Below are 13,669 nucleotides of genomic sequence, written 5' to 3'. Positions count from 1 at the left end.
AAATAATACACACAACAAAGCCATGAGAGCTTAGACTCAAAGTGGACAATATCATACCATTGTGGAGAGTCGTGTTCGTCTAACACAAGCTACGAGCACGAGTAAGTAGACGACTAGGGAGAGTTAGTAGTTTGCCACTGGAGCCCTTTGAACCCGAAGAACGTGGGACGTTGGGTTCAGACAACTATTGATGGGTGACTTTTCAAATAATTAATTTTTATTTTTAATGTAACAATAAAATAGGTGGGAAGTTCATTTATTAATATGCATTCTTCAAAATCAAAATATTTGAATTATAAGAGAAAATATGAAATTAATTTGAGAATTAAAAGCTAAACATAAATATTTAATTAATAATATTCCTTTTTTTATTGGCTAATTGACAAATTAAGACTTTAATTATAATTAATTTTTTCATCTTCTATCAACCACTGATTACGACATTTGCTTCCCTCATTTAAGACATGAGCTGTATAAGCTCTTCTTCTTTTTATTTTTCATCAAATTAATAATTTAAATGTTTTTGACTTTTTTTATATTTTCATTTTATGAGCATGCCTTAATTTTTATTTTATTTATTTTAATTAAATAAAAATATATTAGAAAATAAGTGAAATTGGACTTGGGCTTGGAGGCCCACAAAATCGGCCCACAAAAGCGGCCCAGCACTGTGTTTGAATAAAACATGGAATCTTTTGAGTGTCGGAGTGTGGTGGTGGGACAAAGCAGCGCTGTCAGCCATGGCGCGTAATTCACCAGCTTTGTCTCATTTCGCCATGTGAAGAACCATTTTATTTTATTTTATTTATTTATTATTATTATTTTAATAATAATTTTGCTTTATTCTGTCCCCTTTTCTTCTCTCGATATAAATCTCTGCATTTTCCACCACAGCTTACTCAAGTCACTCGATCTGTCTCGCCGGCTAAAATTTCTCGGTGAAGCACCGGTTCAGTTTCAAGTAGAGATGGGCGGTTCAAGAAGCGACGACATCAGTGGCGCCACGTACTCTCCCAGGAGTTCTGGCCGTCCGATTCCGAAGCGGGGACAGGTCAAATTGGGGATTATGGTGGGTCTTGCCCACTCCGTTGCTTCCATTTTCTCGCCTACAACTCGCCGGAGCTAGTCTCCACACCGGCCAGCGGCGGCTCACAGACTGAACCGCCCGGCCCGGCCCGCTTTTGGCAGGGAAAGACCGGTTTTTGGTTTGTTTTGTAAAAATCAAGAGTTCTTTTTTTTTTTCTTTTCTTTTTTTAATTAATGGAAAATGAGATTTTATTCTCTATTTATAATTTTGTGCTCTTCTTCTCTTAGTTTTAATCTTCTTTTTTTAGTATAATAAATATGGGATAAAGAATTTGTGACAACACATTAAAATATATCAACCTTTATATTATATGGAATAAATGTCATGAAACATAAAAAATAAAATACAATAAAGTATTATTATACGAATAATTTAAAATATATATTTTTTAAAAATGATAAGAAATATAATTACATATTTTTAAATTTTAATTTTATACTAATACTTAGTAGGACAAAACTCGTCGTAATTGACATATACTATTTAAAGGTTCAAAAATATTAGCATTATAAATATTTTTTGTCACGTTGTGATCGAGATATTATCAATTTTATTAATAAATGCACGAAGGAGATCGATAATTGAATTTATTAGAATTTTGAATTAAATCTACTCGTAATAAAATTAATAATTTTGTGTTAATCAATATTTAAAAAAAAAATTAAATTAAAAGGGGTAGGGATCCCACCCATTTAAAAACCAAATCTATGTGTGTATATCTTATTTTTTAAATACAAGATCTGAAATATATTTATTTATATATAAGACAATACATTGAACCCAACAGCAGTTTATAAAATTTGGACACTAAGATTCAGTGTCTGGTTTTTGTCGTGTAATAATATAAATTAATTATTTGCAACTTGCTAATGTTTGTTTGTTATTATTGGCTTCAATTCCATCATTAAAAGCATAGGTTTATGTATCATTTTTTGGCCTTTTTCTTTTATCGATATTAGTGGGTGTGACATGCATTTCTTTAATTATAATGTTTTAATATGCCCTATTGCAAACTTGCCTTTACATTATTATAATTATTATTAAAATTATTATTATTATGATAGTGATATAACTTGGATAAGATTAAGTGAATCGGAGCACCACAAAAATGGACAAAACGCCACCGTTAGTGGCGGGGCAGCCTTTTAGCTAGTGGAGGCCATATGAGCACGTTTTTTTTTTCTTTTTTTAATTTTTTTCCTACCAGATTTTTCCATGTGATAAATGATTTCTTTTTTTTTTTTTTTATTACGTTTAATGCCACATCATCAGATTCTCAATGTGAAAACTCTAAATTACCCTTCACTCCTTACGCAAGTCTTTCTGATGCCACGTCACTACTCACCTTTTACTATTCAATTCCTTGCGGTTCAAGGGTTCGAGTCAAAGGTTCAGCCTAATTACAATTTTTTAAAAAAAATCAAAGCTTGATGGTCAAGTAAACGCTTGAATTTGAATTTTTGTTCAAAGTCAAAATATTATTATTTATTATTATTTTTTTATTGTTATCTATGGATTTGACAGCTGGCATCACTGGCTGTGGGTATACCAAAGAGAAAAGGTCAAATTGGTAAATTAGGCTTTAAGTTTGATTGATTTTGAAAATTTTGAGAAGAAGAAAGCAAGACGTCAGTTAGGCAGGCAGGGTCTAAATCGTCAATTTCCACTGGGGGGCATTTCCGTCATTTTGCCTTCTGGTTTTGTGTGTATATATATATGTATATGTATAGCCGATTCGAAGCATAACAAGCTCTTCTTCTTCTTCTTCTTCTTCTTCTTCTTCTTCTGCTGTGTAAATCAGAAACTTCAGGTACAGAGATGGCGGGAAGCAGAATCAAGGCGATCAACGGTGGAGATTTGTCGAGGAAGTATTCTGACCGTTTGATACCAAAAAGGGGACAGGTGACAATGGGGATTCTGGCGGGAATTGCTCACTCCGTGACTTCGATGTTCTCTCACGGCGGTCGGAAATGAGGGGTTAATCGGGAGCGTTGATTGGTTTTTGAAATCGACGGTTCTGATTTTCCGAGTGTGAGCGGTTCAAATTTTAACGAACGTCACAGATAAGACGCTAAGATCTTCCGAATTGGTAATTGAAGGATGAGGAAGAAACTGCGATGCCCTTTTCCATGGCGTCCATCAATTTGTGTATACGTGTCTTTTTTTTTTTTTTTTTTTTTTTTTTTTTTTAATTTTTAATTAGAGGATTTATGGAGTGAGGTGTGTTTAAATTAGCATGCTTAATTACTGTAAAATAATAATATTATTATTGAAATTTTATAAATTCTCAACAATTAATCCAAATTTATTATACATGAAAAATGAAAATCTAATTTTAACTACATATAAAAATTATATTTATAATTAATAGATTAAATGATTTTTTTAAAAGTAAACCTATAAATAACTTATTAAATAAATAGAAACGTTATTTTTTTTTTTTAATTTTACTTATTAAATAAATTTAAGAATTTATTTAAGAAAAATTATCAGAAAATAGTAATTTAACAATAATATTATTTTACAATTTTGAGAAAACCGAAATAATAATCATGAAGCACATTTCCTTTAAAAAATAAATACTTCTAGAAGCATCATCCACAATGTGATCCAAATTCACCGCTAGTCGATATTGTCTTATTTAGGCTTTCCCTTCCAGGCTTCCCCTCAAGACTTTAAAACGCGGAAGAAGGTTTTCAAACCCATGGTGGTTTGTTCTCCTCCCCAACCAACGTGGGACACCACAATCCACCCCCTTTTAGGGCCCAGCGTACTCGCTGACACTTTTTCCTTTCTCCAAGAGACGTGGGACCGCCCCCAAATCCACCCCCTCTAGAGCCCAGCATCGACACACCACTTTGTGTCTACCCCCCTTTGGGGACACACCACCTTGTGTCTACCCACTTTGGGGAACAACGAGAAGGTTGACACATCATTCGGTGTCTGGCTCTGATACTATTTGTATCGACCCAGATCCACCGTTAGCAGATATTGCCCTTTGATACCATATGTAAAGGCTTTAGATGCGTTTTAAAGCCTTGAGTAGAAGTCTGAAAGGAAAAATTCAAAAATGACAATATCTGTTAACGGTGTATTTGGGTCATACAAGTATTTTTATATCCATGAATGATTTATATAATATAATATAAAATGATTCAATAAATAAAATACATGAACCTCCGCCATTCCAATTCCGCAACCACACAGTACCCGGCGGCGGTGCCTCACTTAGTAAATTAATAAAGAAATAAAACCGGCGGCTGGTATTGCCGGGAGAGGTGCCATGTGGTTCAGGTAAAGCGAACAAAATGCCAGCGTGTCCCCTTAGGTGTGGGTCAGGGGAGCCTCCACCTGCAAGATTCTTTATTTATTTATTGTTAGTGGAAGCCATTAAACACGTTTTTCTTTTAAAGCTTTGGTCAAAATGGATTCAAAAGCACAAACTCCCAAAAAACTTTCATAGTAAATCAATCAAATCAAACTCCATTTTCATTCTTTTATGAACTACTACATGATTCTCCTTTATCCTGTTCTTACGGTCGAATCCCATTCTTTTCCTGAAAAACCCAAAACACCCTTGACTTTTACAAAATGTCCCCCCTAAGCTGGTCTGATCCGGGAGGAGAAAATGGTAATTTCAGACATATATAAAAATCCAAAACACAGCTGTTGTGCAAAAGCCAAGACTACCTACGAACAAATTTAAAAAAGAGGGTATTACAGAGTGCGTAGCAAGCAAGTTCATCAGCAAAGGACATGCTTATCTACAAATAATTTTGGGTCTATAAATAAACCCATCTCGTGGTGGCTTTTGAGTATCCAAAACTTCATCAACAAGAACAAATCATCTCTCTGTTTATAGAAGAAATTTGCAGTGATGGGTGAAGAAGGTAGGGCGATGAACAACGGCGGTCGGAGAGTTTCTGGGCGTCTGATCCCGAAGAGAGGGCAAGTGAAGATGGGGATCATGGTGGGGTTGGCTCAAACTCTCACCTCTATCTTTGTAAATCAGAAACACAACAGTAGCAGCAACAACAACATTGTACATAACAGAAACATGTTGTAATTTTGAGGTCGAAGAGATTAAGGTTGTAAATTTGTAGTAGTGATATCAACAACATCAGTTTATTGCTTTTTCAACTTTTCTCCAAAACTGAAAGAATTCAAGAACATGAGTAAAAGAAAAGAAAAAACTCTAAATTTTGTTGGGTTTAACCAATCCGGGAGTTGTCTCTGCCGAAAACAAGAGTGGTAGCCCAATTGACAGCCACATAAAACCTGTTTCTCCAGCTGATTACACGAGTGAGATATGCAGATCGCCATATGAACCAACTCAGGAAGCCTGCAAGTGATATGCCTCTTGCATCCTGTTAATACCCAACAACACCCACAAATCAATTCATCATCCACAAATATTCTTGTTTAAATCAAGAAGAATCAAGCAAGAATGGTTTTAACCTTGGACTGGCGTAGATCGACAAGAGCCTTGTAACGCCCGACTGTTGCCATGCTTCCCAGATGCTTATACACAAAAGGGTCACCCAAAGACATGTCCTTTGCACTCCAAGCCTTGCCTCCGTTCTGTTTTCCAATTCTGTCGAACAGTTCTACAAGATACTTTCCTTCCCTTTCTGCAACCTGTTTAACCCAGAAATCCCATTAACTTGGGTGATTATAAGGTATAAAATAAAACAAGTGTTTTTGCTGCATACCTGAGCTAGAGCAGGAAGAACTGGTTTTCCTGTTTGTTCAAGAAAACCAGCGCAATCCCCAACTGCAAAAATATCTTCCACTGATGGAACTCGCATCCATCCATCCACGCCAATCCTGTTGCATTTAACATTATAAAGCTATTACTGAAAACTATTGTAGACAGTGGTATAAGAAACCAACACGGCGTCGGTTTTAAATGCGTCTACTGAGGAGAGTTTTTCACATCCTTATCAGAAATGTTTCGTTTCCCTCTAGGGAGAGGTTTCCACATCCTTATCAAGAATGTTTCGTTCCCCTCTCCAACCAACGTGGGATCTCACAATCCATCTTCTTGGAGGCTAGGTTCTCGCTGGTACACCGCCCGGTGTCTGGCTCTGATACTATTTGTAACAGCCTAAGTTCATTGCTAGCAAATATTGTCCGCTTTGGCTCGTTATGTATTGTCGTCAGCCTCACGATTTTGAAAAGCGTCTATTAAAAAGAGGTTTCCACACCCTTGTCAGGAATGTTTCGTTCCCCTCTCCAACCAACGTGGGATCTCACAAAAAGCCTGGAAGAGACGCTCCAACCAACGTGGGATCTCACAAAAAGCCTGGAAGAGACGAGAAGACGGGGGCTTGTGGGATCTTCAGCTTATAGATAGATACCTTCCGCCAGGGGCCTTTGGAAGATCGAGTGATTTCACAAATTCAGAGGGACCAACGCCCGTAGACCATACCAAGAGCCCATATGGAACATCAGTGCCATCACTGAGAACTATCTTGTCATGAAGCACTTCCTTTACAACACCCCGCATCAGGCGAACGCCACACTGATGAACAAAACAAAATTTTTATTAAACAGACAGATTCTAAGCAGAAAACTTGTCGGAGAGCTGATGCAGACTGTACTACCTTGGTCAAGTGCTTTGTTGCATATGTTTGCAGCCCGAAGTCAAAAGAAGACAGAATCTCATTTGCCTGTTTGTGAAAAGAAGTGTCAAAGCCTACAAAAATATTGTATCTTCTTCTTAACAATGTTTTGTACCTCAATTAGTGTAACTTTAATGTCGTCTTTAATATGAGCATAACGATCTCGAACATCCCTTATAATGAAGTCGCTCAATTCGCCGCTAAACTCGACGCCTGTTGGTCCGCCTCCGATCACCACACAATGAAGAAGGCGTTTCTTTTCTTCGTCTGATATACCTGCAGGAAACAGTAGCATCTAAAGTTACTTTGCTGATTACTAAGAGTGACAGAATGGGACATCTGTTAACAAAGATGGCCGAGATAACCTGGTTTTTCAGAGAGCATTAGATTTAAAAGAAGCTTTTTCCTTATTTCTTGAGCATGGTTTACTTCACGGAGGAAAAAAGCGTGTTCTTTCACTCCCTTGATGCCAAAAGTCAAGGGCTCAGCTCCAACAGCAATCACAAGCTTATCATAAGCCACTCTAAATTGGTAAGGCTCATGGGGGAGTTCACCATGGTTAACAGTCTCACAGAACACCTCGTGTTTATTTGTATCAACGCCAGTGCAAGAAGCCAGATAAAAGTAAGAATTGGGATCCTTTGCCAATGCAGTTTGTATCATACTGATAGGCTCAGCCACAGAGCGAAATTCCAATGTTCCAACACAAGTTGAAGCCAAAAGAGGAGTAAATACCATGTGATTCCTCGGTGATATGCAAACAACATCATAAACCTTTGTATCAAGTCCCTTGAGGAAACGGCAAGAAGCCCAGCCAGTGCCAAGAACGACCACCCTTGGCTTTTCCCCTGGCTTGGTTGCTTCTAGTCCAGGCCAAAAAGATGGCTCATCACACTCTAAATCAGATTCCTCTACAACCCTTTCAGCAGAAGGAAATTGACGCTGTGGCGTTGTACTTATTCCCCTGCTCCAAAAAGTCATGGGGTTCACTCTTTGAATGTGAGGAAGGTTCAAGACATAGGCATTTGTAGTGGCAGGGTTGAATGATTGGATGAAGCTTTTATATGTTGATGCTCCTTGGGGATATGGATTCTTCTGGTGTGAATGCTTATTGAATGTGCTTCCTGATCTTCTCAGTCCATTCTTGGCAATCCTTGATAAAACCATCTTGACAACAAGATTTGGGAATTCCTTTTCTCGTTATACTAAGCTGCTGCAATTGAAAAGAAATAAGAATGAGCAAATATCGTGAGAGAGGCTTAGTCTAGTTTATAGAAAGTAGATTTCATCACTACATGACAAGCAAACAAAAGACAACTTTGCTCAGCTCATCAAATGGTGGCAGATACAAAGGGCACTCTCCTAGATGTATAAATAACCAATGAAAAAGACAACAAAAATTCCCATCATTCCAAGCTCCATGGCATTACAAGCATCGTCAGTAACAAGCTCCTAAGATTTCACTCTCTTTTTCGAAATAACACAGAAAGAAAAGGACAAGAATGTGACAAGCATTTTGACAAACACATGCAGCCACTTCCATGGAATCAAGGACAACAGATCTACAAAAGAAGCCACTTAACACTTTATATTATACACTTCCATAACAAAATCATTCTTTAAGGATACAGAAAAGAAGGGAAAAAACAACATGTAATTAGTAACCCAATAAAGAACAAGACAATGGTGAAAGAGTTATGAAGAACATAGAAACAAAATGGGTAACTCTGTTAAATGCAAATAAAATAAACAGGAAAGCAAATGCAGGAAGAGCACAAGATCACTTTTTCTTTTCCTTCTGATGGGAGCTAAGGGAGACGGCGAGCAAATCCGAGAAACGTGGAGAGCCCTTTGAGGAAGAAACTGATTTGGGGTTCTTTTTTTATGCAAGGAAAGTATTCATAGCCATGTGTTTAATATTTGTTAAACGGCTGCAAAAAGACAGGGAGGGATAGCAACCCAAGGTCCAAGATTAGGTAACTTGGGGTGCAAGAAAGTAATTCTGCTTCGTCTCCGAATATTCTGTCATTTATTACGTTATTATTTTATTGCAAAAGATTGGAGTTTTGGGAATGGGGAGAGAAGTTTAAGGACTTTCCGGGAAAGTATCCGGAACAAAAAAGGCGGCAGCCGCCACCTGCCACCTCCGGCTGCTTCTCTGACACTTTCTTCTCGACATAGTTCCCAAAATGTTGTTACTTTTCCCCCTTGTGTTCCATACATTTCTAAATGCATTTTTTTTCTATGTAATCAAGTTCTAAATTTGAAAGACATGAGTCACGAGGTAGTCTGTGGTGGCTGTTGACCATGAGAATGAGTTTCGGTCACTGTACAGCTGATTTATTGACATGTATTACATGAAGAATAAGGACCAACGTGCCAAACGGGTCGTCATCTTTTCCACGTTTTAATGACGCAAGAACTTCTGGAATGTGAATATGTCAGCTAACGAAACATTTTTTATAAGGGTGTGAAAATCTCTCCTTAGCAGATGCGCTTTAAGTGTGGAACCTTCCCCTAGCAGACGCGTTTTTATAAGTGTGGAACCTTCCCCTAGCAGACGCGTTTTAAGGCCTTGAGGGGAAGCCCGAAAGGAAAAGTCCAAATAGGACAATATTTGCTAGCGGTGGATCTGGGTCGTTACACATTCAAAGAAGCCATCTTTGCAATTACACTCCACTGTTTTAACTACGACTTCAGATGGACCAAAATTTGATCCTCGGTAAATAAACTGGTCTTTCCACATTCTAGAAAGCAGCCAAAAAAGTGGTCTGCGTTGTCAAGGATGTCACATCAGATGTTTATGTTTGACAGTTCGTTATCTCCTATGAATCCCTCACAAATCTGGGTTTCTAGATTGAATACGGGATGGGGTTTGTCTATTCTATGAACTTAGACAGCATTCTGGCTTTGATCTTTAAAATGCAGAACAAAAGCAGTAAATCAACAATCATATTATTCCTCAATATCATGTCGTTTTACAGTGACGACTGTCCTAGTTAATAGTATAATATACAAAGACACAAGAATGGAACACTAATCAATTCATGTTCTCAACCATTTTAATGACTTAAAAATGGATCCTTCAAATTTCAGCCACTTTTACTTCAGAAGCAAAGATACGGTTGAGGGTAGAAGCTAATCTTATGCCACTTTGTGCTAACCTTTTCTCAACGATTGGCAGCCGGCTGAGAAAATAACTGTCTGCAACAAACAATAGAACTTTTGCTTATTTGGGCAGCCAGCCACTGAACTCTAAATTCAATAGATACAAGAAGCTAAGATCACAGAGCAAAAACTGGAAAAAGAGTTGAACTATTCCACCTACTTATAACCACAGCATTGTTAAGTTGATGTGATAAAGAAGCCATACCTTCTAGTGTGCTTCCTGGAGTGGCGTTCTTGTATGCATATTTACATGCCAAGCTAATACTTTCAGAAGCATACCTGAAAGATAAGAGGCACCGCAATAAATTTTGTTATGCCAAGAACTCTAGGGTAGGCAAATGAAGGTTACTTTTCATCCTCTGAATATATTTCTCCCCTTCCAAACTAAAGAAAAGGACATCTTAAGTCTCACTGTCTCATCAACATGTTATAATTCGCTGCTTGAAGTCTTGGAGACATGAACTGTGAGATCCCACGTCGGTTGGGGAGGAAAACGAAATATTCTTTATAAGGATGTGGAAACCTTTCACTAGCAAACGTGTTTTAAAAACCTTGAGGGAAAGCCTAAAGAGGACAATATCTGCTAGCGGTGGACTTGGGCCGTTACATGAACAAGACAATTCCTTCTCTATCACAAGCATCATCTCACAGTTGTATACTAATCAGAGATGTTCGTATGATAGCAGGAGGAATCATTTGACTACATGGTTTCAAATTTTAGCATCTCACCATACATGGATAAGGGAGAAGAATAAATAAAACTCACGGGTTAGGACAGGCTGTATGGTTCAGTGCGCAATTTCTCCAAGCTGAGACATCATTATACCATTCACCCTTCAGAAATTTAAAAAGATGATGCCATAAGGAAAGAGGACAACAAGTTCAAGATAAGATATACAAGTTCTACTCCTGTCGTAAAAGGTATATAAGGACATAAAAGTAGAAAGAGGAGGCTTACCGAAATGTTGGTTTGGATGGCTTGAATCATTAGTGTAAGGTTTGAATGGTAGAATGTCTTCAAGGCAGACTCAATGATCATGTTATCCCATACCTGAAGCAAAACTATTTCTTTTTTATGGACAAAACTATTTCAATACCAGATGAATAAAAACCACAACATTCTGCAGAATTTCATGGGATTCCGATCTTGAAGTTTTAACCATCATGACGAAACTTTTGACGATGGTTTGTGTTTTTAGTCTACTGGTTACAGGTGCAGGAAGAATAGAGAGTAAAGCAGGGTACTTGTGATGTGAGAGGGGGTTGAAATCTCCAATTGACACTTACATGATGGAGATTAGTCTTTCTACGGTACCAACGGACTGTTATTGAGTTACCTCCTAGATCTCCAACAAAACCGACATGCAGGGGCTGCCATTGAAAAAGGAAAATCAGATGCAAAGAGACGAAATCGTGGATTAATCAACTCTTTTTCGAAAAATGCAGTAGGTACAAGAAACCAGAACCACTGAAGAATTTCAAAAGGCATTATATTATAGAATTTTAGAGCTGTAAAAGAAAAAGGTGAGAGACTCCACTAATGGAGGCTATAATGTATCTATGTAATTAATACACGAACCTACTAATCAAACTTTAAGAAATCTTATTTGGAAAGGATGAGAAGCTTGAGAATAGCCCATTGAGTGAATTTCAACTATATTCAGAGCACTAAATTTTGCTGTTATACCAGTTTCATGAATCTAGCACTTTACATTTTCGATTTATCTATGTGCCTTAAAGTTCAGATCTGTAGAAAGAGCAAACCTGATGGACATCTCCGATAAAATGGGACAAGAACATAAGAGCCTCTGTTAAGTTATCTGAAAATATCATGTAAATGTAAGTGACATTCATTCGAAAAGTGTACACATACAACGTTAGTCATCTACGATGCTTACATCTAATTTCTGAAGTCATCTCTTTGTAAGCTGATTCGAGTTGCCTAGTATAGTTGTAAATTGCTGCAGTCACACATCTACCCTTATGTCCATGAGTATCATGACAGTCTCCTATATTAAGCAGAGAATACTGTTACACAAGCAGACATAGTCAAAATAGCACTTTCAAGTTTCAAGTATTGAAAATTAGTTATTAGAGCTAAATCTTCCAACTAAAAATGCCTCGTTGAATGAACGGAATCAAAACTCAATTGAATTAATAACCATTGTATATGACATATTCAGAATGACTGGTTTCCGTTAACTTCATAGTTGTCAACATTAGATGTTTCAAAGCTAGAAAGGCAACAGCAGGCTACTGCTCCTGAATTGAAAAACAATTTGCTCTCAGTCAAAATTTTAGATTCTGATACATACGGAAATTATAATTCAAGAAGACATCGATAGTATAGTTGTAACAGTCAAAGCCCACCGCTAGCAGATATTGTTCGCTTGGACCCGTTACGTATCGCCGTCAGCCTCACGGTTTTAAAACGTGTCTATTAAGGAGAGGTTTCCACACCCTTATAAGGAATGCTTCGTTCCCTTCTCCAACTGACATGGGATCTCACAATAATACTATAGGAATCAGCTAGACAGCGATGACCTTAGCCATAGAACACAACTTTAGAGGATGCTTCGGTTATGTGATCATGAGCTATAAAATGTCTCAGCTTCAGTATTGATCGTGTGGTTCGACAACGAATTTGAGTCTTAAAGCTCATGAACAAGAAGCATGATATCAAACAGTTATATGGCATAATAGACCACAAGAGAACCTGAAAATACCATAAAGCTAAACTTACTCGAGTAATTATAATTACAAAAGAAATCAGGCGTGTCGACGTAGTGTAAGGCGCTACTCCAGCGATAATGAGCCTTCCATCGAATTTCATCAGGCCAGGAGCATACAGCCGCAAGATCTCCCTCAGCAGAAGCTGGAAGCAATTCTTTGACCATGGATAGAGTATCTTCAGTGAAATATCCCTAAACCAAAGGAATTGATATCAGATTTTGACTACTACAATAATTTTACAGGATCTAAGGGCTGCAATCTTAATCATAGTGTAATATAAGTTATAATCAGCTCCAAAACAACTCCCCACTAAAAGTTTCTAACTTAATAAGGACCTGATATAGTGGCTAAAAGAATTTACTTGTTCTCTAATAGCTAACCAAATTTCACAAGAATCCTCTCTCCTTCACCATGTTTAATGTAATCGAATCCTGGCCAACGCTATTATAACTGCGATAGCTACAGTTTCAAGAATTCGAAACCAAAATCCCATCAGCTATAATCCTTTCCTATAAACCTTTTGTAACATCGATAAGCTTGACAAAATTAAACGCAACAGATGCTTACCTCCGCTATCTTGCAAATTAGGTAGTGACCTTCTTTTCCCCAGCCGAGGATTCCAGGTACGAGTAGCAGGAATGCGAACGCTTTCGCGATCAAGCAAAGCTCAGATTGGCCCATTTCCGCAATCAACACAGTGAAATCGGAACCCTACTCTTCCCAGTGATTGCAGCTCCGACTTCACCTACTTGACCGTCGGCTCTGAAGCTCGCCCGCAAAATTATACTCGTTCTTCGACGCTTGCCTCTCAGCCAATCAGAGGTTACGAGCGTAAATCTACAAGTGATTTTTCCAATTATTTAATGCCAAAATATGTTTTATTAAAAAAAAAAAAAAAAAACAGGGTCTAAATTTTATTAAACATATTATACAATTTAAAAAATAAAAATAAAAATTACATCAGTTAAATTAATAATACATATATACATACATACACATATATATATATATATATATATATATATATATAATTTATGTTCATTTTTTTTTTTGTTAA

The 13,669-nt window shown here is 37.3% G+C and overlaps 2 protein-coding genes and 1 long non-coding RNA gene across 6 annotated transcripts; 1 reads left to right on the top strand and 2 right to left on the bottom strand.

Annotated features, from left to right (window-relative positions):
- The first annotated feature begins 719 nt into the window (after positions 1 to 719).
- LOC147790482 (uncharacterized) lies at positions 720 to 1,292 on the top strand. Its single transcript, XR_015422720.1, has 2 exons — positions 720 to 778; positions 895 to 1,292. It is a non-coding gene; the product is annotated as an uncharacterized LOC147790482 (long non-coding RNA).
- A 3,782-nt stretch (positions 1,293 to 5,074) lies between these two features.
- LOC111803374 (internal alternative NAD(P)H-ubiquinone oxidoreductase A1, mitochondrial) lies at positions 5,075 to 8,892 on the bottom strand. 3 transcript variants are annotated; one of them, XM_087127952.1, is made up of 8 exons: positions 8,488 to 8,892; positions 7,077 to 7,924; positions 6,827 to 6,987; positions 6,694 to 6,759; positions 6,448 to 6,611; positions 5,800 to 5,914; positions 5,546 to 5,725; positions 5,075 to 5,454 (listed from the first exon to the last, which is right to left on the bottom strand). In XM_087127952.1, the coding sequence occupies exons 2-8, from the start codon at positions 7,876 to 7,878 to the stop codon at positions 5,299 to 5,301; spliced, it is 1,644 nt and encodes a 547-aa protein (XP_086984078.1). In that variant the 5' UTR covers positions 7,879 to 7,924; positions 8,488 to 8,892; the 3' UTR covers positions 5,075 to 5,298. The 3 variants fall into 3 exon arrangements, with proteins under 3 accessions (XP_086984078.1, XP_086984077.1, XP_086984076.1); XM_087127951.1 differs by having other exon boundaries at positions 7,077 to 7,921; positions 8,496 to 8,891; XM_087127950.1 differs by having other exon boundaries at positions 8,496 to 8,885.
- A 758-nt stretch (positions 8,893 to 9,650) lies between these two features.
- On the bottom strand, positions 9,651 to 13,452 carry LOC111803372 (endonuclease 4). Of its 2 annotated transcripts, none has more exons than XM_023687738.2 (9): positions 13,180 to 13,449; positions 12,623 to 12,803; positions 11,778 to 11,888; positions 11,644 to 11,699; positions 11,167 to 11,250; positions 10,838 to 10,930; positions 10,646 to 10,713; positions 10,085 to 10,158; positions 9,651 to 9,915 (listed from the first exon to the last, which is right to left on the bottom strand). In XM_023687738.2, the coding sequence occupies exons 1-9, from the start codon at positions 13,291 to 13,293 to the stop codon at positions 9,797 to 9,799; spliced, it is 900 nt and encodes a 299-aa protein (XP_023543506.1). In that variant the 5' UTR covers positions 13,294 to 13,449; the 3' UTR covers positions 9,651 to 9,796. The 2 variants fall into 2 exon arrangements, with proteins under 2 accessions (XP_023543506.1, XP_086984100.1); XM_087127974.1 differs by having other exon boundaries at positions 9,829 to 9,966; positions 13,180 to 13,452.
- Positions 13,453 to 13,669: the final 217 nt, after the last annotated feature.

The sequence above is a fragment of the Cucurbita pepo genome, chromosome 10 (assembly GCF_057944985.1).
Source record: "Cucurbita pepo subsp. pepo isolate OVF chromosome 10, ASM5794498v1, whole genome shotgun sequence".
In the NCBI taxonomy this organism is placed as follows: domain Eukaryota; kingdom Viridiplantae; phylum Streptophyta; class Magnoliopsida; order Cucurbitales; family Cucurbitaceae; genus Cucurbita; species Cucurbita pepo.
Note: the sequence above shows the minus strand (reverse complement) of the source record. Positions and strands in the feature narration are given on the sequence as shown.

Coding starts and splice junctions, on each gene's coding strand:
- LOC111803372 (XM_023687738.2), bottom strand. CDS start 13,293: ATGGGCCAATCTGAGCTTTGCTTGATCGCGAAAGCGTTCGCATTCCTG. Junction 11,700..11,777: donor GATGACTTCAGAAATTAGAT/GTAAGCATCGTA, acceptor TGATATTTTCAG/ATAACTTAACAGAGGCTCTT. Junction 9,916..10,084: donor TCCAGGAAGCACACTAGAAG/GTATGGCTTCTT, acceptor TGTTTGTTGCAG/ACAGTTATTTTCTCAGCCGG.
- LOC111803374 (XM_087127952.1), bottom strand. CDS start 7,878: ATGGTTTTATCAAGGATTGCCAAGAATGGACTGAGAAGATCAGGAAGC. Junction 6,760..6,826: donor TTAAAGTTACACTAATTGAG/GTACAAAACATT, acceptor TTTCACAAACAG/GCAAATGAGATTCTGTCTTC. Junction 5,726..5,799: donor TTCTTCCTGCTCTAGCTCAG/GTATGCAGCAAA, acceptor TGGGTTAAACAG/GTTGCAGAAAGGGAAGGAAA.